Below are 20,681 nucleotides of genomic sequence, written 5' to 3'. Positions count from 1 at the left end.
TTGGCCAAGTGAATTTTAGCTGAGGAGCAGCTGCCAGGAGAAGGGAGCGTGAGACAATTTAGGAAGAACCACGATCTTCCAAGCAATGAGCAATATCTATTGATTGGACAGAAAATAATGTGTGTACAGACAACCTCCTGGGACCTCTAGAAACAATTCACAGTCGGATATGAGCAGACATGGAACTGCAGTGGGCAAATGAAGAGAAGTGGATAGGAGGAGGGTGGGTTGCAAGACAGAGACCTGGCCTCACCATTCCAGTCCCCTGATCATACCTTTGCACCAGGGCCACTGCAGCCTGGAGGGCATGAGCAGCATTCAGCTCATCAGCAGTCACCCACTGGCCCATGAAAGCAACGCCTTTGCCAGTGACAAGGCTGCCGGCAGCTCGGAGCCATCCTGCGCAGTCACCCCTGCAGCAACCATCAGCCCTGTGGCCACCAGCACCATGAGGGAGGTACATGAAGGAAAACCCACAGGCGCTCACAGCAAGACTGAAGGACAGGCTTGGGGCAGCAGAGGCATTCAAATTATGTCCCCCAGTGGGTAAACCTGTCCAGCATCCAGCCCTCGACAGCCCCACCAATAAGCAGCTCTGCACAGCTCAGCACCTCAGTCCCAGCTGCTCCCCAATAAGGGGTCTGCAGAGACCAAAGCTGGAAAGCCTCTGTGCTAAAGAAGCCCAGCTGACCCCAACAGCCCCAGGTGCTCTGCCAGTGCCATCTCCTCTGGTTCCCCCAGTAGATGTACTGGTCACACCTGGGGACACGGAACTCATCACCCACAGCTCTAACTCTGCGAGATCCTGCAGATTCCAAAATGTTGCTACCTCTTGAGTGCTGCTATCCCTAACTTCTGTTTGTGGCAGCAAACCTTTCCAAAGGAACACAAGACTAGGGAAGAAAACAGCAATACATCAGTTAGGTCCGGAAGGGACAGACTCTTTGGCCACCCAGCAACAAAATGTCCCGCAGGACAGAGAGGACAGCACCGCAAGTACACATCGCAGGCTCAAAGATGGCTGCACCATTTGTGGGCCATGCGGGCAACGCTCAGCCTGTTCTGCAAGCGCTGCCTCATCCACACACCCTCCGCAGGCAGCCAGGGCAAGACAATGGCCAACCAGCATAAAAAGAGCCATTTGCTCTTTTCAGCCTCCACGTTGCCCCATCTTTCAGGAATTCCCCTCCTGCAGCCTCATTGGACCCTCACCACCTCTCAAGGTCAGAAAGCCATCAGCCGTCCCTCCACTCCTGCCCACACAGGTCCCAGCCCTCCCTCACCTCAGCAGCTTGTGGCTTTCCAGCCACGGCAACCTGAAGACAAGAAGGCTTCTGTCTGACCCTGTCCACCCCAGAAGTGGCCCAGCCCAGCACAACCAGGTGCCCACAGGGATGCAAGCAGATCACAGTTCACTCACTCTCGTCAGGGTTAGGCGAAGCAAGAATGGCACTGTGCTTCCTCTTCACTTCCTCCACGTTCTCTGAAATTTTATCGATGAACCCTCGAATTTCTTCCACCTGTGGAGATGGACAAGAAGACAGGTCTCCTGTGAGAGGCCTGGAGTTTTCGAAAGGGGATGGATTCTTAAACCCTATCCCAAAGCAACCACGACACATCTGAACCACAGCAAACATCCTCCTGGACAAATATTTTCCAGCTGGATCCTCAAACTGTAGGACCACCATGAAATCAGACATTCTACATCACAGCAGCCAGCTTTGCAGTCACAGCAATGTAATTCAGACTCTACATCCTGTATCGTTGACAGTGCACTGAGAAGCATTTGGGGTTTATTTAAATTAGCATCAGATCTACAGATTCCCAGAGTCTGCACCTCTGGCATGGAGGGCATTGCTGAAGTTGCACAGGCCAGGCTTGGTCCTGGCTAAGTACTCCACGGCTCTTTGCTCGAGGAGCTGAGAAGCCCAGTTTGACCCTCGCCCCACAGACCAGGTAAGCCGAATTCACCAGCAAATCCATGCTGGCAACTTCCCCCACTACAATCTCCCCGTGCTATAAGGAGACACGTCAACATCACCGGGAGGGGGAACCTCTACTTGTGCCCTCTGCCTGCCAGGCTGCCCACTCTATAGCTCTGTCTTCTCCTTCGACTCACACCTCCACTTTGCTCATCTTCCTCCATCTGCATGTCAGATTTTTTTCATTCCCCACTCCATTGCCTGCATAGATACATTTTAACACCCCCTACACACATGCCATCCTAAGGGTGTGCTAAAAATCCGCATGCAGATCTCACAGCCACCCACATGCCAGAAGACAACCTCGTTTGGTAACGAGAGGTACAAAATTAAATCAACTCCATGCAGAAACTGCTACTCCGCAGAAGTGCTTTCAGGAGAGGTTTGAGAGCTAGTCCGCTTTAGCAGCAGGCTGGAGGCAGGCACGCCGCAAGGCTCACCTGCTCCCCAGGCCCAGCTGCCCCACTGATTTCTGGAGCAGGAGGTGGCACAGCAAAGCATCCCTAGGGCCAGGTAAGCCCATGACAACCCCAGGTCTGTGTGGAAACCTGGTTCCTGCTAATTGGCACTCTGAGCAAGGACCTCGAACACCAGCTGAGCAGCATCAGCCAGGTCAGGACCCCATCCCCACTTCAACCGCTGTTCCCCACCTGTGGTGGGAGCCCATACCACAGCCCTGCAGCCTGCTCCAGCACTAAGAGAAAGGTCTGAACTGGCTTTAAAGCTGCATTGGAGAAACAAACCTCTCACCTGCTCAAAGAACTCATCCATGAAGCGGTCCCGGTCCACGCTGACGGTGACTTCATCATCATCATCACTGTCCTTAGCCTGCAACGACATGAAAGAGGCATCAACAGGTGTTTCCAGCATAGTGCACAGCTCCATTTCAGGAGTTCCTCAGGGGCATCTTCCCCTCTCCTTTGCTCACTTGCTCCCAGGAGCTGGGGCAAAGGCTAGCCAGAGCATGGGATGCCCCAGGCACTGCTGCACCAGAGCACTACAGACACCAAGAGAGCAGAGGATGGCCAGCTCCAGCAACAAAGGCATGATGCAAAGTGTGATGCAGTCAGCTGCCACACGGTGTGGCCCTTCGTGGCAAGCACAGACAAGACTAACGATAGTATGCATTTGCGTAGAGCTGGAGGGGGGAACTTTATGAGCTATCCTCAGCTGTGCATGAGCACAACAGCTCTGCAAACAGCAGTGATGGGAAACACGAGGGGTACTGCAAGAGGAAAATACAAGGGGTGCTGGGGAGCACAGGGAAGGTGGGAGAGAACAGAAAATACAACAGAACCAGTAAAGCCACAGCAGGCAAATGGGGGGTTGTCCTTGTCTGCAGCAGCATGTGTGTCATCGTCACCAGAGATGAAAACACCTCCCATCCCAGTGAGGTAGGGGACACGAGCTCACAGGGGAAAGAAAAATTACAGTCCTCTGTATAAGGAGACATTACAAAGATTATTATCCAAAGCAGATACATGACAGAGGGAAATGGAAAATTAATGGGGTGGAAAAGCTGCTCCTTACTCCATCTTCACTAGAGACAAGGAGCCAATGGAATGGAGAAGATTTAAGAGAGAGGACTGCTTGCTTATCTCATAATTGTCCCACGTTTTGCAGATGGGTACACGTCATCCCATGGCTTCTTTGCACTTTGCAGAGCTAGCCAATACAGTCTCCAGAGAGATGCCTCTTACCTTGAAGTAAGTCAGATGAAATACCTAACCTTCCCCCTAAAATTGTCTTTTTCATCCTGTAGTGACTGATTTGGGCAGAGTCGCACAGAGACCTCAGCTTTCAGCCTTGCCACCGCTCGTGGCACCGTCTGCTTTGGTAACCACTTCAAAAATGGCTTATCCAAAGACCTCAAGATTCAAGAGCTACAATGACTCAAGTGAAAATCTCACCCTGACAAAGGCACATTGCTGCTTTGACCCGCTACAAAGAAGAAATTTTCCCTGAAGCCAGGAATTCAGGAGTTGTCCTTTTTGGCCCCAGCTGGGCCCCCAAGCCAGGGCTCAGCAGGCAGGAGCTGCCTGCAGTGAGGCTGGGGCACGGCAGGAGCCGCCAGCTAGGAACAGATTGGTGCACTGAGATTTTGACGGAGCTCGGCGAGATCAAGTTGAGAATGAGCACCTCTTACTACCTCCTATACCTGCCATACCACCTCTCTTCTGTGCTTCTTACAGCTCTGCTGACTCCAGCTCCATGCCACAAAGCTTTTCCTCAGGCAGCAGCCCACTACCCAACCCAGCCCCGGCACCCACCACAGACTGGCTGTCCCGTGTCTCACAGCCCACCATGACACACTGCCTGGAGGTTTACCCCACAGCACACACGCTGTGCAGGGGGCGAGGGCTGGCACTGAAGCCCAGGTGGGGGGCAGATGGCCTGCGACGCTCTGGGTGCAGAGCAGCTCTGCCAGGGGACACACGTCCTGCCTGCAGCCCCGTGCTGCCTCACCACACACCCAATAGCATGGCCATCCATAGGAAAGGGGGCTGAGAGCAGCCCCACAGAGAAGGACTGAGGGATACTGGTGTGTGACAAATGGGACATGAGCCAGCAGTGTGCCCTTGCAGCCCAGAAAGCCAAGCATCTCCTGGGCTGCATCACCAGCAGCACGGCCAGCAGGTCGAGGGAGGGGATGCTGCCCCTCTGCTCTGCTCTCCTCAGACACCCCCGGAGCTCTGCATCCAGCTCGGGGGTCCCCAGCACAAGACAATGGCTTTAAACTGAACAGGGGTGGTAGGTTGGACACAGGGAAGAAATGTTGTACCATGAGGGTGGTGAGATATCTGCACAAGTTGCCCAGAGAAGCTGTGGATGCCCCATCCCTGGAAGTGTTCAAGGTCAAGTTGGATGGGGTTTTGAGCAACATGATCTAGAGGAAGATGTCCCTTCCCATGGCGGGGGGGTTGGACTGAGGATCTCTGAAGGTTCCTTCCAACCCAAACCTATGAAATGTGATCCTGTGAAAGCCCCTCCCAGGGCAAGCAGGATGTGAAGCACCAGCAAACCTCTGCAGCCCTGCACAGGAAAATGCACCTCTGTCACAACCCCCCACAAGCCTATCCAGCTTTTCTTGCCTTCATGCTGTTGGGTTCTTAATTTGCAGGAATCTCAAGCCACTTTCTGAAGCCTGAGAAGAAACCATTCCCTGTCATTAACATTAAACATAGGCTTGTACTGTGACCATGCAGGCCAGAGATTACTGGCAGCAGAGGAAAAGTATTAGATCAGCATGCCACCCGCAAAGATGCTCATCTCCTTGTCACCTCTTGCCCATACTTCCACATCCAAAACAGTCCTGGCTCATTGCATGCAGCATGCCACATCGCTTCTTGGTCCCATCCCTGCTGCCCACTGGACCTTGCGGTTTGTTAGACCCAGAAATCCTGGAGGCAGGTGACACACCACCCAGGGAGAGGGTTTCTGCCAAAGCCACATGGCCTCTTGTTGGAGGCACTTCTATTTTCAAGGCAGCTCACCCCCCAGGCACAGCAGAGCACTGATGCACAGGCAGGGCGATGGTTATTTAGGGCAGGCATTGAACGCAGCACTGCCTGGCTGCGCATGGGGAGAGAGGCACAAAAGTCCAGCCAGGAGCCCTGCAAAGAGGAAATTACAAGCATGGAACCTGCTGGTCAGGAGGGCATGCGTCACTCCAGGCTGGAGAAGGACACCATCTGTCCAACCCACGTCAGTGGAAATACCCTCCATGCCACAACGCCTCTGACACATGGCATCAGGCTGATTGCCCAGCCCCACCGCCCCTGACCCAACACCCCTGCATAAGGGAGGCAGCTGCGTGGCTAACCAGGACTTGAGGGGGAGGAGATACCACCAGGCAGGAACAGCTCCCTGGGATGCACAGCACTGAACGATCATCTGCTCCCAGCATCTCCCTCCATCCTGGGGCCCTCACAGGCACTCTCACCCCAGGCTTGAAGTGTCTTCCCATATGCTTCTGCCAAAGTAGAAACAAAACCAAAATACCCTTCCTAAGGAAACCTAAAGTGTCTACCCAGCTGATCGTGTTTCAGCTTCACGCATCCCAGCTGCGAGCATCCCAGGTTTTCAAAACCACACGGAAAGCTCTGGTCTAGGTCAAAGCTACCCGCTGGTGCTGCTAAACACAAGCAGCAAACAATTCACAGCCTTCAAAGGCCCAGGGTTGCCTGACAGCAACATGCACTCCCAATGCCACACACATGCTCGGCATGCCATCCTCCTGGTGCTTCTCAGCTGCTGAAATGACTGTCCATTCATCTCTCCATCTGCCAGGTGTGCCTGACACATTGCAGCCTCAGGCAGCAAAGGCTGCCCCAAGACTCCTTATGGGGAGAGAGGAAACAGAGCTACAGCAAAGCAGTACAGGTCTAAGTGCCTTAGTGAGACTAGCTCTAAAAACAGCTTACAACAGGCGATGAGCCCAAGTTAACACAACCAGCCAGCAAGCAGCTCTGCTGCCCTGCAGCCTTGGTGGGTCACTGGTGTTGCCCGCTTTATGCATATAGGCACCGCGTGGCAGTGCTGATCGCTGGCTGCGTCCCTGGCACAGGGAGCGGGTGCCCTGCCACCAGCACGTCTGGAGCAGAAGAGCAGGAGGGGTTTGATCAACCTCCCTTGACACCCGCTCCTGCCTCAGGCACTTTCAGGCAGCACGAGGGACTCGGGGTCTGCAGGCTTCCATCCTCCACACAGGGGAAGTGAAGATAACCCTTCTTTCACAGGGGTTTTTATTTCTCCAGCCTGCCGGAGGCCAAGTGGCAGGCAGCGTGCCAGCAGCAGGGACGGCTCTGGGAGCCGCTGCCTTCCTAGTGACTCCAGTGCTGCTGCGTGCAGGGAGCAGGTTGGGGAGAGCAGGTCAGCCAGAGCCCCTCCAGGATCTTTCAGGGCCTCACAGGGTTAAACATGCCCCTCCTCAAGGACAGAAATCCCAAGAGGAGGCAGAGCTGAGCTCTCATGCCCTCCCCAGCAAAGTGGAACACTGGATGAGAAGATGGTCCAGAGCCCCAGAGCATCCCAGCTCTGTGGGTTTTGCAACAAGCACACCTCTAATAAATTCATTATAAAGCAGGTTACATCCCTCTAGTTCAAACTATCCCCATTCCTTTCACAGGCACTTTCTAGAAGACAGCAGAGGTGCGCAAACCATCCTAAAAGACTTGAAGCCTGCTCTCCTCTGGAAAGCAAGGTAGGACCAGCTGTGGCAGGGGGTAAAGGGGTCTCTTATCTCAGCAGTGGCTACGCACAGGCTTTAGCTCCTGCCCTCTTCTGTTAGTGTTGCAGATCAATTTGACTGCATCCAGATGCATCTGCAGAGCCGGCACAGGCAGTAGAGCCGCACCAGGGCAGAGATGCAACGGACTCGGCCACCGCTGGGCACCTCTGCATCCCAGGGGACCATGCTGACCCCCCAGCTCACCCCTCTGCCACGGCCTGCCGGTGGCATTCACAACCATGCCGGCTAACCCTTTCCTAAGAATCACCGGGGCGCACAAACAGGCAGCAGGCAGCAAACTCTAGCCCTGTCTCCAGCTGCCACACAGGGCTGCGAGGCCCGACACCACACACTGCCTCCCATCCCCACCAGAGATATGACACGCTTCACAAAAGCATATCGAAAGGAAAAAGCCACATGAGCTGCTACCTGCCTTTTAGGGACCATTAAGTTAAGCAAAAAAAGGCCTCATCCTTAAGAGATGCAGGATGCTGCTCACCAGCTTCGCTTCCAGGTTGAATCTGTTTTTTTTTTTTTTAATTTACTGGACACCTCTGCACTGATCTGCCCATCTGAGACATTTCAGCCATCTAGGCTTGACTTTCTTTGCAAAATGATCGTCCTTTCTGTACCAAACCAAAGTGCCCTGTGGGATACACAACACGAGGCTGCTCAGCACAGGGATGCTCTCTGAGTGGCAGCGGGCTGCGGCCGGGACCGCGTCTCCACATGGAGTGGCACGTGGGGGCCCAACACCAGTCACCTTGTTCCCTGCATCCAAGTCCACAAACGCAGGGCACTTCTGTCAGCACCCGAGAGCTCCTGCAGCAGCTCACTCTCCACAGCTCTGGCGTGCAGCTGCGCACGTCGCCGAGAAGGACGAGGTCACAATAACTCAGAAGCGAGCTGCACTAAGATCTCTTCTCAGCCATCTTTAAAAGCCTACAGGACATGTATTAAAGCATACAGATGCCCAGATCCCTGGAAACATCCCAGCCCAGCTCTGCAATGCTCAGCAGCAGAAGAGCAGCTCACTGCGACTTTGCTGCTGAAGCTTCACATGAACAAGGTCCAAAGCACTCACGGGTCTCCTACCCACCAAACTACCCACCCTCATCTTGGGAGGCTGCACTGACCTCAGCTTTAGTGTTTCGCAGCAGCCAAACCAAGTCTTTCCTCAGGAGTCCAGAGGCAGAAGTCCTGCTCCAGAGGGCTCTCAAGGAGGTGGCATTAAGGCTGAGGATGAGGATAGCTGGGGGTCTGTTCTTGGGAGAGAGCCCTGGAGAGCTGAACTACCTGAGACCACGGCTTAAATTAGCTACAGACTCAGTCTTAGCATTTTTTTTGCAGACTATACATACAGTACAGCTATGCAGTATAACAAACTGGGTATTTTATAGCACACAGGTCTCAACTCAGCTATGCCCAATTCCAATATTCACCAAAACCAGCCCATTCTTCCCACTAACAACTTTTTGATGAATAGAAGTTCAAGGCACAAATGACTTTAGCATTCAGCAATATCTGCATGAGTCAGTAAGTGTTTCCAATTTCCAGCACTAGCAGTGAAAGGGAGAACAAGATTTCCAAGAGTTTTGTCCTTAGGTGTTGGCTTTCATTGCTGCAGAATTATGTTACTGGCCTTTGGCACGAAGCCCGACCCTTTCATCAGAGCCGTGGTCAACTCTTAAGCTCAGTTTTAGAAGCAGGCATGTAAAATTCCATTGTAACTATTAAGAACAAATGTCAGAGGTGCCACAGGTGCCACCATTCCTGCAGAGGGCAAGGAGCTGAGCTCACCAACCTCCTGTAGCTCTAGAACATGGACAGTTCTATGATCTACTGGAAAGGCATCAATACAAAAAGTCATAGAATCATTAAGGTTGGAAAAGACCTAGTCAATACTTTAAAATGTGCGAGCATGGCTAAAGAATAATTTCGGTGAAAAACAGCAGACTTAATCTGAAATTAATTTCTTAACATCCTTCTGACAGTGGCACTGTCCTTGTTATGGCTTCTGTGCAGACCAGAGCATCATGCAGGCAGCCACGGCACTTGTCTCTCCTCTCCACCCTGTTGAGTATTTGCCAGGATCAGCACTCGGAGAGGTTTCTGCCAGACCACCACCATGCTTTGGTGTCTACCAAGTGCTCTACGATTGACATGAAGCCCCTTTGATGCCCACCAGTAAAAGAAAGGTCTGTACCGGAAAGCTGACAGCAAAAAGACAAGAAAAGCCTCAGGCAGAGGAGGCAATGCAGGTGGCACCACAGCTCCCACAGCCCGTGTCGCCAGGAGGGGATCAACACATGCAAATCAAGGCAATCCATAAAATGGTTATCCTTCAAATCAGACTGCACTGCCTACAAGCAGACACTCACAGAACATGTTGGTTTGGAAGGGACCTTCAAAGATCTTCCAGTCCAACCTCCCTGCCATGGGCAGGGACATCCTCCACTAGACCAGGTTGCTCAAATGGTCATGAGTGCTCAAACAGGGGAATGACATTTCTTTAGTGCTCTTGCCTAGACCATATAACAGAACCTCAGCACCATCCAGGTGAGACAGTGACCCTCCCAGAAGGCAAACATCTTCTGGAAAAACAAAAATGAACAGTCGTTTTATACACCATAAACCCAAAGTCTGACAGGACTTGATGGAAGATCTGAAAGCAACATTAGATAAGAAGGTAGGCTTAATACTAGGAAATCCACAGCAGAAGTACTGCATGACGGGAAGTAGCCACAGCTGGGTGTAAACTTTTGAAAACTCACAGGACAACATGGGCAGATGATTTTATTTTTAATTACTTTTTAGTTCCCAAGAAATGAAACCTAGGTCTGTAAGTATCCACTAGAAGCTGCAATACCACACTATTAACAGAAAGCTCAGCCCCATCTTGCAGCAGATTTTGATGCTACACAGCCCGGATTTGACTCCAGTGCCTGGCAGCGAATGCCGAGGTGCCAGTGGATACCAGAGGAGGAGGCTGCAGGGAGAAGTAACCTTCTCCAGCAGGAGGAGAACACTGGCCTAAGAACAAATGAACAGAAATAATTTTGGGCAGGAGATTTGGAATTTTACAACCCAGTCAGGACCTGATCTACTGGAAGATGTCCCTGCCCATGGCAATGGGGTTGGTGCAGATAATCTTTGAAGGTCCTTTCCAACACAAACCGTTCAATGATTTCATGACTGTGGTCCTGCAATGGCTGTCCAACAGCAGCAGGGACAAACAACTTCTCTACAACAGGTATCAACAAGGTTGCGAAACGGGCCAATGTGGTTGTGTGCAGCAGCAAGGTCTCGAATGCAGCTGCACACACAGAGTGTTGGCCTCAACCCCAATGGAATCTGGGCAACCTCTCTCCATGGGCAGCACCAGTACCCTTGGTGACTGAGGGGAAGCTTTTCCTTAGCCTGACCTCTCCACGGCTGCTGCAGCAGCAGGACTTCCCATTCTCCTCTGGATGCCCCCAAGGACAGTTTTTGGCCAGCAGTCAGCAGATGTCCTGGGCTCCACTCACTACTTCCAAGGCTCCTGTGAAAGGTGACAGAGGAAGAGACCCTCCTGCCAGAGGACAGTGGCTGTACAGGGGTATCTCCTGCACCTCCACTGGAAACACTCTGAGTATCACACTGAAATAGGTTGAAAGCTGCTTCAGGTCACCTCTCATGTGGGACCTGAAGCACTTAGGATCTGCCTGTATTCAAGGCAGGTTAAAGAAAAGCAAATAAAGCATCTATATACAAAACTCTAACTAGACAATATGGGTATGCAGCTCAAGAAAAGTTGAGCACCAAAGTTAGTGGATTCACAGTAGTTTTCTTATCACAGCCCACATTCAAGGATGTTTGGTTAAGCCAATCAGCCAGAGCTACTTACACAGGGTCAGCATTGCTCCTAAAGATTTGAGGTCTTGAAGAAACTTTCTTCCTGATGTGACCTGCCAGCTTTCAAAGACAGCAGCGTAGAGCAGGTAATAGAGAAGTGCAGTAGAAAAGGGCCACGCCAATAGCCTTCTGCAGGAATAACAGTGGGGTGCCTCTGGGTTCACACCATCACCTCCCAAATATCACTGCAACCCATGCCAGCAACACATAAAAAGACTTATGGGCTGCATCACCAGCAGCACGGCCAGCAGGTCGAGGGAGGGGATGCTGCCCCTCTGCTCTGCCCTCCTCAGACACCCCCAGACCTCTGTGTCCAGCTCGGGGGTCCCCAGCACAAGACACACACGGACCTGGTAGAGCAGGTCCGGAGGAGGCCACCAAAATGCTCCGAGGGCTGGCACACCCCTGCGATGGAGAAAGGCTGAGAGAGTTGGGGGTGTGCAGCCTGGAGAAGAGACGGCTCTGGGGAGCCCTTACTGCCGCCGCTCAGTACTTTAAGGGGGCTTATAGGAAAGAGGGAGAGAGACCTTTCACCACGGCCTGCAGTGACAGGACAAGGGGTCTGACCAGGGGTGGGGTGGGGCTGGACACAGGGAGGAAATGTTGTACCATGAGGGTGGTGAGACACTGGCACAGGCTGCCCAGAGAAGCTGTGGATGCCCCATCCCTGGCAGTGTTCAAGGTCAGGTTGGACGGGGCTTTGAGCAACATGATCTAGTGGAGGATGTCCCTGCCCATGGCAGGGGGGTTGGGCTGGATGCTCTCTGAAGGTCCCTGCCAACCCAAACCACTCTGTGAGCCCGTGACATACCATATGCCACAGCCTGTCCTCTGCTTACAGCCATCAGTCTGCTCCTCCATTTGCGGGGCAAGGCGGCATCCACATTTCAGACACCAGCCCTGCCACTGGCTGCCAAGGCAGAGACGCCGGCAGCTTGTGGCACATCGCCCCACCCTCTTCCCCTGCCTTCCAGCTCAGCAAAACTTTCTACTTTTTGTGCTTCCAGAGTTGCCATATTTTATATTTTACCTAAGTGAAGACGGTCCTGTTGGCTTTATGCCCGGTCCGGTTCTGACACAGCATCACTCTGTTTCTGTTTCCCATGCTGTCCTTCTCTGCTTGCCTTCCCCTCCCCATGTATTTCCTCTAAGGATAATCCTGCAGATGCCATGGTCCAAGGAAATTCAGCCGTCCTCTGCCGCGGTTTGCTGAGGTCACCCTCCAGCTGCCCAGAGCGAGGACATTACTGCATACTCTGTCTTCCTGGGTCTTCTACTTGGGCTCACTCTCCTCCTTTTTGTTAATATACATCATTTTCTGGAAGTAGCAATTTATTACAGTACTTAGCTTAATGAACCTTACTGTACATGTCGTGCCTGTAGTGATAATTTTGCCTGTTTCCTGAGAAATCTTGTTAATGGGGAGATACATGGCAAAACAAACATTTGTATAGCTTCTGAGCAGCTCTCACAAAGACAAAGACACTTGCAATTAAAACAACGGGAACTAGTCTAAAACCCTTTGAGTCGAGCCTTTTAGATATTCAGCATGCAGCCAATGTACATGGCTTGTGAATGCAACATCTCATCACCCTTCAGCATCCCCAGCGTGGCACTGGGTTTCAGGAGGCAAAGAGGTCAACTTCACTGGGACCACTGATCCCCCACCACAGCAGACCTTGAGCTCCGCAGCAGACACCAAGGGACCCCAGGGCTCAGCATCCCCCTCTGAGGCTAGTGCTGGTGGGAGCTGAGCCCACCTGTCTTCCAAAACCCCATCCATTGCCCTGCTCCCCAGTGGAGTGCAGACCCCAGTCTCCCCCCAGGGTAGGGACATGAAACACCATCCAGAGCTGACCTACAGGCTGGGCTTTGCATGCTGCTGTGTTTAAAGCACACCAAAAGGTCTTCCCAATTTTAAGTTTTCTTTGGCTTGCCCTACTCAGGTACGTGCCCGCTGCTGCTAATGGCCTCTCTGCAGCACAGGGATGCCCAGGACACCGCAACCGCTGGGGAGCAGAAGAATGTCTCAGACAGAGAGCACAGAAGGCAGGCACTGCAGGCTCATTCTGCATCACCCCTGTTACCTTCTGCCATGCCCAGCTGACAGGCCCAGCAGAGCCCAGGAAGCCACATCTCTCCCCCTCCTGCTCTCCAGAACAACAAGGGAGCAGGCGAAGCAGCTTCCCTGCCCCGGAGATGCACCCTCATGGCAGGGAGACAGTCAGGCCAGGCATGGTCCAAGGGCAGCCATGGGGCATGGCCCTCCGCAGCAGCTTTGCTCCTTCCAGCCCCCAGAAAATGAGCTTTTTGGCATCACTACCAACCCCACCAACTATAGCCAGACCACGCAGCTGCGTGAGCTGCGGATATGCAATACGGACCCACTGGCTGTCACCCGCCACGTGACAGCCCCGGCTCCCTGATGGGTGAGGGAAGAGGCAAAGCTGAATTATTTACGTGACCCTTTTGGTTGAATGGAAGAGCTCAAAAGCACACCAGACAACCAAGAGGGTGAAAAAAATGAAAGAAAGACAGCATTTAAATAAGCAAATGTATTTTTGCAGATATATTTTACCCCTCCAGGGTCAGCAGGGACTTTTGCATCGGGGGGTGGCTCTGGAAAAGCCCCACTGCCCAGATGGAGATCGATGAGACCCGACTCCTGCTGCAAACAGCAACTTGGGTTAACTTCACATTTGTGCCTGAGAGAAGAATCATCAGTGGGAGCAGCACCGGATTATTAATGACAGGGGATGGAGCAAGGTCTGGCTGCAAGTCCTGGGGGCCGCGCTGCAGATTTCAGCTGCTGCAGGAGGGAGGAGGGTGGATCCACAGAGCTGGACCTGGAGCCAACCTCGCTTTCTCTATCCTTTTATTTTTATCACACACCTCCCTGCAACTCCCACGGGCAGCAGGCAGTGCTTGGAACTGGTATGCAGCAGGCAGACAGGCAGGAGAGGGTAATTTCAGCCAGCTGGGGAAGACGACAGCATGGCACAATCGCACAGACATTGCTGGAGAAAGGCACCTGAAAACGGCTACCAGAGAGGAGTGACGGGTGCAGGAGGAGAGGGCCCCACAAAACTGTTTCAACCATTTCTGCAAGCTGGAGACATGCAAAAGCAGGTCTGGTTTTGCACCCATGTCTCTCCCGTTGGCATGGGTTGGGAAACGGCTCCTTACTCAGAAATGAAGTATGATGAAAAACAAAGGCTAGATATGAAATAAAGAGCAAGTCTTCAAATCCCAGAGAGATTATTCTCAGTTAACGCTCACTTGAGTTAAGGCAAGCCTTTAGACCCAAAGGGAAGGTCACCAGAAATGTGACCATCACTTTGTACACTTGCTTTGTTGCAAGGAGCCATTGATGCCTTGGTTCTACAAACCCCTCCACACCCACCTAGTCTTAGACAGATAACCAGTCCCACCGCACAAGGTCTGTGGTGGGGGCTAAAGGGGGACCTCTAGGTCCAAACTGCCCTTCTCCTGTCACCACCCCAGAGAAGGTCCTCTTCATGCTAGGGGAGCTTCCACTAGCACTGAAACCTGCCAGGCCTAGACACCATCAAGCAAGCACAGTGGCCTTTCCAAACCCCTCCCCACAGCACCCAACATATGATTTGGGCAGTGTCCACCCTAGCATCTCAAGGAACACTTGCATCATGTAATTGCAAGATAAAACATCAGGTGAGCACTGCCTAGTAGGAAACAGCGAGAGGATCTGTCAGCTGATAAATGGTCTTTCCTAGCCCAATTAGAGCCCAGCAACTGCTACAGGCACCAAAAACCAATAACTATTGGAAATTCTGTTAATTGGCTGTATGACACGTTGACAGCAGGGTCCTGTCCTCCCAAAATCACCCCGCCACATATTTCTTAATGGCCAGTAATGCCAAGTGCATGGAGTTCCTCCAGCAACAGCAACCCTGACCCAAACCATCCAGGTCCACACAGCCACTGATCCCCAGCGCCCCTCTAGCCCCCAGGTCCCTTCAAAACCCCCTCTTCTGGCCCAGGCAGGCATCTCACAGCAGCCTGCAGCTCCTTGGCACCATCTCACTCCTTCAGCAATGGGCAAGCAAGTGCAGGGAATTTAGTCTTGCTGGAAACAGGGCACGCTGGGACCAGGAACTCCCAAATGCCACTTCCATGGCCAGCTCAACATCTTCATCAGACAGTGGGATCGAGTGTACTCTCAGCCAGCTTGCAGGTGACACTGAGCTGAGTGGTGCAGCCAATACACTGGAGGGAAGGGACGGCATCCAGAGGGACCAGGAGAGGCTGGAGGAGTGGGTCCCCAGGGAACCCGTAAGTTCAACCAGGGCAAGTACAAGGTCCCACAACTGGATCAGGGCACTACCCAGTATCAGCACAGACTGGGGGGGAAGGGGGGGGAGGAGGGAGGGAGGGAGAGCAGCCCCACTGGGGAATATTGTTGGGTGACAAAGGGAACATCAGCCAGCAGTGTGCCCTTGCAGCCCAGAAAGCCAAGCATCTCCTGGTCTGCACCACCAGCAGCACGGCCAGCCGGTCGAGGGAGGGGATGCTGCCCCTCTGCTCTGCCCTCCTCAGACACCCCCGGAGCTCTGCGTCCAGCTCGGGGGTCCCCAGCACAAGACACACACGGACCTGGTAGAGCAGGTCCGGAGGAGGCCACCAAAATGCTCCGAGGGCTGGCACACCCCTGCGATGGAGAAAGGCTGAGAGAGTTGGGGGTGTGCAGCCTGGAGAAGAGACGGCTCTGGGGAGCCCTTACTGCCGCCGCTCAGTACTTTAAGGGGGCTTATAGGAAAGAGGGAGAGAGACCTTTCACCACGGCCTGCAGTGACAGGACAAGGGGTGTGACCAGGGGTGGGGTGAGGCTGGACATAGGGAAAAAATGTTGTACCATGAGGGTGGTGAGACACTGGCACAGGCTGCCCAGAGAAGCTGTGGATGCCCCATCCCTGGCAGTGTTCAAGGTCAGGTTGGACGGGACTTTGAGCAACATGATCTAGTGGAGGATGTCCCTGCCCATGGCAGGGGGGTTGGGCTGGACCACCTTAGAAGGTCCCTTCCAACCCAAACCACTCTGTGATCCTATGATGCTTGCACATCCCCCTCACCTCCTCCTGCTCTCTTTCAAAGTATCATACATCATTATTTTACCATTTGGACCTGCCTCTCTCTGCAAATCCCCACGTCTCACCTAAAACTGAGCTGTCACCTCCCAGGCAGGATGGAGCAGGGTGGGACCCTTGCAATCCTGCATGCATGCACCACCTCATCCTGGCCCCGCAGCACCCTGGCCATGGTGCCCTGCTGAGCCAGGACATCAGAGCTCTCGCATGTTGAGCGGAGCTTCAGGCTCTTCCTCCACCCACAGAGGCTGACAGCTCTTTATAATGCAGCACCCTCAGCACCAGCTCAAGCTTTTTAGGACACAACACAAGCTGAGTTTAAATCAAGGCATTTTAGGTGCCTGCAGCACAGCAAGAAGCAGCTTAGAGATTGTCCCAAAAGCAAAATAATTTATTTTTTGGATAATTTTTGTCCCATCTCTGCTCTGTCACCAACACTGCAGAGAAACAACCACAGCAGGAGGGGCTGCTTTTGGGGGTTTCGGTGAGAAGGGGACTGGCTCCAGCTCCACTCCGGATGGGCAGGAAACACTACCTATGGCCAGACCCCTGGCACCCACCCACAAGCAGCTGAGAGCAAAGTCTGCTGGTCTCTTTCCAGGCAGCCTTCATGGCCAGTCCTCAGCTGCTCCTCCTCCACAACAAGAGTACATTTTTCAGCTGTAAGCTAAATTTCTTCTGCCTGGTTCAGAGCAGGCCTGGGGTGACCACCACCCCCAGGGTACTAGATAAGCTCAAATGAGTTTGAGCACAATGAGAGTGCCAAGGCTCAGAAAAGACATGGGATTAGCACCTTGCATTTCAAGTATCATTTTAAAAATCCCACTAAGACATGAAGCTCTTCTGCACAGTACCGAGAGCCCTGCGTCCCCTCCTCAGCTCCAATAAAGCCAGCTCTTTCTTTAAGTCTTCTTTTTTATCATCCCGGGCAGAATTTAAACAGTATATTAAAATGGGAAGAAGCTGGCCCAGGTTATTAATAAGGCTGGCTACTGGCAGCACAGAAAAAACAAGCCCAAACAGGCCCTGTACTCTGTCCACGGCAGCATCTCGCTCCTCCCAGGCGACCACCACCACCACGGCTGTAAAATCACGTTTCCCATGCATGCTGCCCCGCTCCTCACAGCCCCGCCAGGCTCTGCCCCAGCGCGGGCACCTGCTCAGCTCCAAACCAGACCTCCATCCCCAGGAGCCCCTGGATGCAGCAGGGAGCCCCAGGGAGGATGCTGTGCCCAGGGGCTATGCAGCCCTTCAGCACGAGGCTGCTGAATAAGAAACACCAGCAGCAGCGAGACAAAAATGCATTTTATTTTTCTTAAGACATATTTAAAGGAATGAAGAGATTTTAAAATACTCTATGGCATCACTTCTCAGCCAGCACCGGCTGCCAAGAGGACATTCACAGGGCTGGTTTTTACTATTATTATTATTAAAAAGCCTATTTTCCAATCCTATTTCACAGCCTGCGCTGTTGGTAGAGAAAGAGCCCCCTATCTGGGTGCCTTCCAGGCACTCCGGCTGAGCGAGGAGGGTGCAGTTGTTCTTTATATAGCCCCTTCCTCCTCTGGCATTGATAGCCACCCCCTCGTCCCCTTGCTGGCATCACCCCAGCTCCATCTTCCTGGCGCTTTCCAGATCAAGCCAAGCTCCCAGTTAAAGCAATTCTGGTGGGGTCTCTGCAGAGACCAGCCAGCCTCGGCACCCATGTTCCTCTCTGCTACCTCTCGCTCCACATCTGGGTCACCCCCCCACGACGGAGCACAGATCGCACAGCCAGACTCCCACTTGCCTCCCTCCCCGCATACCCCTGAGCTCACCTCCCAGGAGGCTCAGCAGACCCAGTCGTAAAGTAATTTAAAAAAAAACCCCAAAACAATAAAAAGCAGCAAAGCAAGCGCTGGCACGGTGGCACGAGGTGAGAGGCTGGACACTGGAGCAGCGCCCTGGGATTTCAGGCTCTCGCCCCCCCGGGCGTCCCGGCTGCCCACCACACGCTGCAGCGCTCGGCCCCACGCTGTGGGCGGCCGCACCCCCGCCCCAGGGTGAGCCAGGGAGGGCCGGGGGACCCGGTGCCGACCCGGGCAGCGCCGCCGCCGCAGGCCCTGGCAGGCAGAGAAACAACCAGGCAGCGATGGGGCAGCGAGGGGCCCAGCCGCGGCACACATCGAAACCGCTGCCTGCTCCCCACCCACCCTGCCCGCCATGACCCGCGGAGGGTCTCCGAGGGGCTGCAAGTGCCCCACCGGCGCGGCAGAGCCGCCAGGCCCCGGCCTTCCCCCGGACGGTACCCAAGCCCCGCTGCCCGCCGCGGCCTCGGCAGCGCCCGCGGGTCACGGCACGGGGGCGCCGAGCGGCCATTTGCAGCGGCGCGGGGGGCCGCGGGGGGCCGCGGGCAGAGCCTGGCGGGCACCGGCCCCCTCCCCCAGGCGAGGCGGCGCCCACGGGCTGCGCGGCCCCCGGCTCCCCCCGGGCCAGGTGGCATTAGCAAAGCCAGGATGAAAAAGCAAAACAGGTGCAGAGCGGGGCGGCCGGAGTAGGAGGCGTCACCGGGCGGGCAGCGGGATGGCACGGGCAGGGCCCTGCTGCCCGCCGGGCATCCTCGGCCCGCGGCGTCCCCGCCGGGCGCTGCCTCCCCTGCTCCGCGTAAAAATAAACGTTTTTTCGATTTCTTTTTTCGCCGGCTGGGATCGCTTGCAGCCGGCTCGGCCCCCCCCCCCCCCCCCCGGGCAGCCGGTCACCCGGTGCCGGACGAGACGGGGTCCCCCGGGGCAGCGCCCGCGGGTCGCACCGCCCGCCCGAGAGCCCCGGCCGCCCGGCGCCGGAGGGTGGGGGCAGGCCGGGGAACCCCGCTCCCGCCCCGACGTTCCCGCGAGGACCGGGGGGGCGCTCGGCTCCGGCCGCCGCCCCCCTCCCGGCGCCGCCGCTTGGGGCACGGCGGCCCCCGGCCCCGGGTGCTCCTCGAGCGGGGGCAGCGCTGCCCGCCCCCCGCGCGGCCGGCGCCCCCCACTCACGGCGCGCAGCTCCCCGGTCCGGTCCTTCATCCTGCCCCGCCGCCGCTGGGTCTGGCCGCCGCGCGGGGGAGGGGCGGGCGCGGCACATGCGCGCAGCCGTGGGGGGCGGGGGGGGGGGGGCGTCCTGCCGCGGTGGCCTCCGAGGGGCACCGGGGGGATTCCCAGCCCAGCTGTGGGGCGTCCAAGGGAAGCGGGTCACCGCGGGGATACACCCAGGGGGGCACATAATGTCTTATACCGGAGGGGGCACACCTGGGGGGGGCTCACACTGGGAGAGTCACACGTGGAGGAGTCACACCTGGGTATAACAACGGGGGAGATCAGATCACATCTGGGGCTCACACTTGGGGCTCAGCTGGGGACTCTCACCTGGGCATAACACCTGGGGGGGCACATGGGGAGGCACACCTGCGGGACATCACATCGGGGGGTCTCCCCGGGTATCTCACAGCAGGGCAGCCCCAGACTGCAGGGTCACACCTGGGGGTCCCCAGAGCAGTGGCAGTGCAGGGGCTGGGGATCCGGCCAACACCACTGTTTGGGGGCACCAGCAGGAGGGACTCACACTGACCCCCAGCCCAGGACCCCCGGCCCACCCCAGGGGACCCCAACCCCGGGCTCACAGGGAGCAGCGAGGTACCAGTGTGGCTCAAACAGGCGGTGCCAGCTTGCTGCTTTTGGGGGAACTGCTGGTGTCCTCCCACACCCCTCCATTTCCCAGGGACGGAGCAGGAATGGGACCTCCCACGGCCTGTGCCCACTAGTTCCTGCAAGTTCTGGGGCTGCCAGGGTCCAGCTGGACCAGCCTCAGGGCCACTGGCCGGCAGCTCCAGTGGCTCTAGATGTGTCCCAAACCCTGCAGTGACCAGGGCTGGGGTGTGCTTGGTGCAGAGGCTCCGGTCTCCTCCCAGCCCTCCTGTGCCAGGGAGAAGCTCCAGAGCCACCAGTGCAGGGGGTGGCTCTGCGCAGGAACAGCCTTCAGCATCCTAAACCAGCCAGGTGGGAGTCAAGCAGAAATGTCCCAGCCAAACCCTGCTCCTGTTCCCTGGGAAACATCCAGCCATCAAACTCAATGTCTCGACAAAGACCTCTTCCCCATGGTCTTCCAGGTTCTCACACTGAGCAGATAATCCCTGGAACCAGACCCACATCTTGATGAGAAATGGCCTGAGCCAGTTTAAATGTTTGTATAGAAAAATTAAGATGCCTGGATTAATCCATGGGACCCTGACTACTTTTAGAGAATTAAAATGGCAAGATGCCACTTGCCAAGAAAACTGCTGTGGGATATGACATGAAGGAGTACCAGCCGACTGGGAGATGCTGCGTGCCCGTGTAAGAGGAGATACTCACAGATTTCTTGGGGAGCCCATCGGACAAGGGCTTGGCCTGGAGCTCCTGATGCACCTGGCAGGGAGGCGGCTGCAGGATGAGAGCCAGG

General features: G+C 55.1%; 1 protein-coding gene across 3 annotated transcripts in view; it reads right to left on the bottom strand.

The window, feature by feature from the left end:
• Window positions 1-19,312, bottom strand: part of STX1A (syntaxin 1A) — a 101,149-nt gene extending 81,837 nt beyond the window's left edge. For all 3 annotated transcript variants that reach the window (XM_064468001.1, XM_064468003.1, XM_064468002.1), the window contains exons 1-3: window positions 19,241-19,312; window positions 2,733-2,810; window positions 1,421-1,520 (exon numbers count right to left, since the gene is read on the bottom strand). In XM_064468001.1, coding sequence (XP_064324071.1) covers window positions 1,421-1,520; window positions 2,733-2,810; window positions 19,241-19,270 — 208 coding nt within the window. In that variant the 5' untranslated portion in view covers window positions 19,271-19,312. The remainder of the gene's footprint in view (window positions 1-1,420; window positions 1,521-2,732; window positions 2,811-19,240) is intronic.
• Between the last annotated feature and the right edge of the window lie 1,369 nt (window positions 19,313-20,681).

This window comes from Phalacrocorax carbo, chromosome 17 (assembly GCF_963921805.1).
Source record: "Phalacrocorax carbo chromosome 17, bPhaCar2.1, whole genome shotgun sequence".
In the NCBI taxonomy this organism is placed as follows: domain Eukaryota; kingdom Metazoa; phylum Chordata; class Aves; order Suliformes; family Phalacrocoracidae; genus Phalacrocorax; species Phalacrocorax carbo.
The sequence above is the reverse complement of the archived record's forward strand: the minus strand, read 5'-3'. Positions and strand labels throughout refer to the sequence as shown.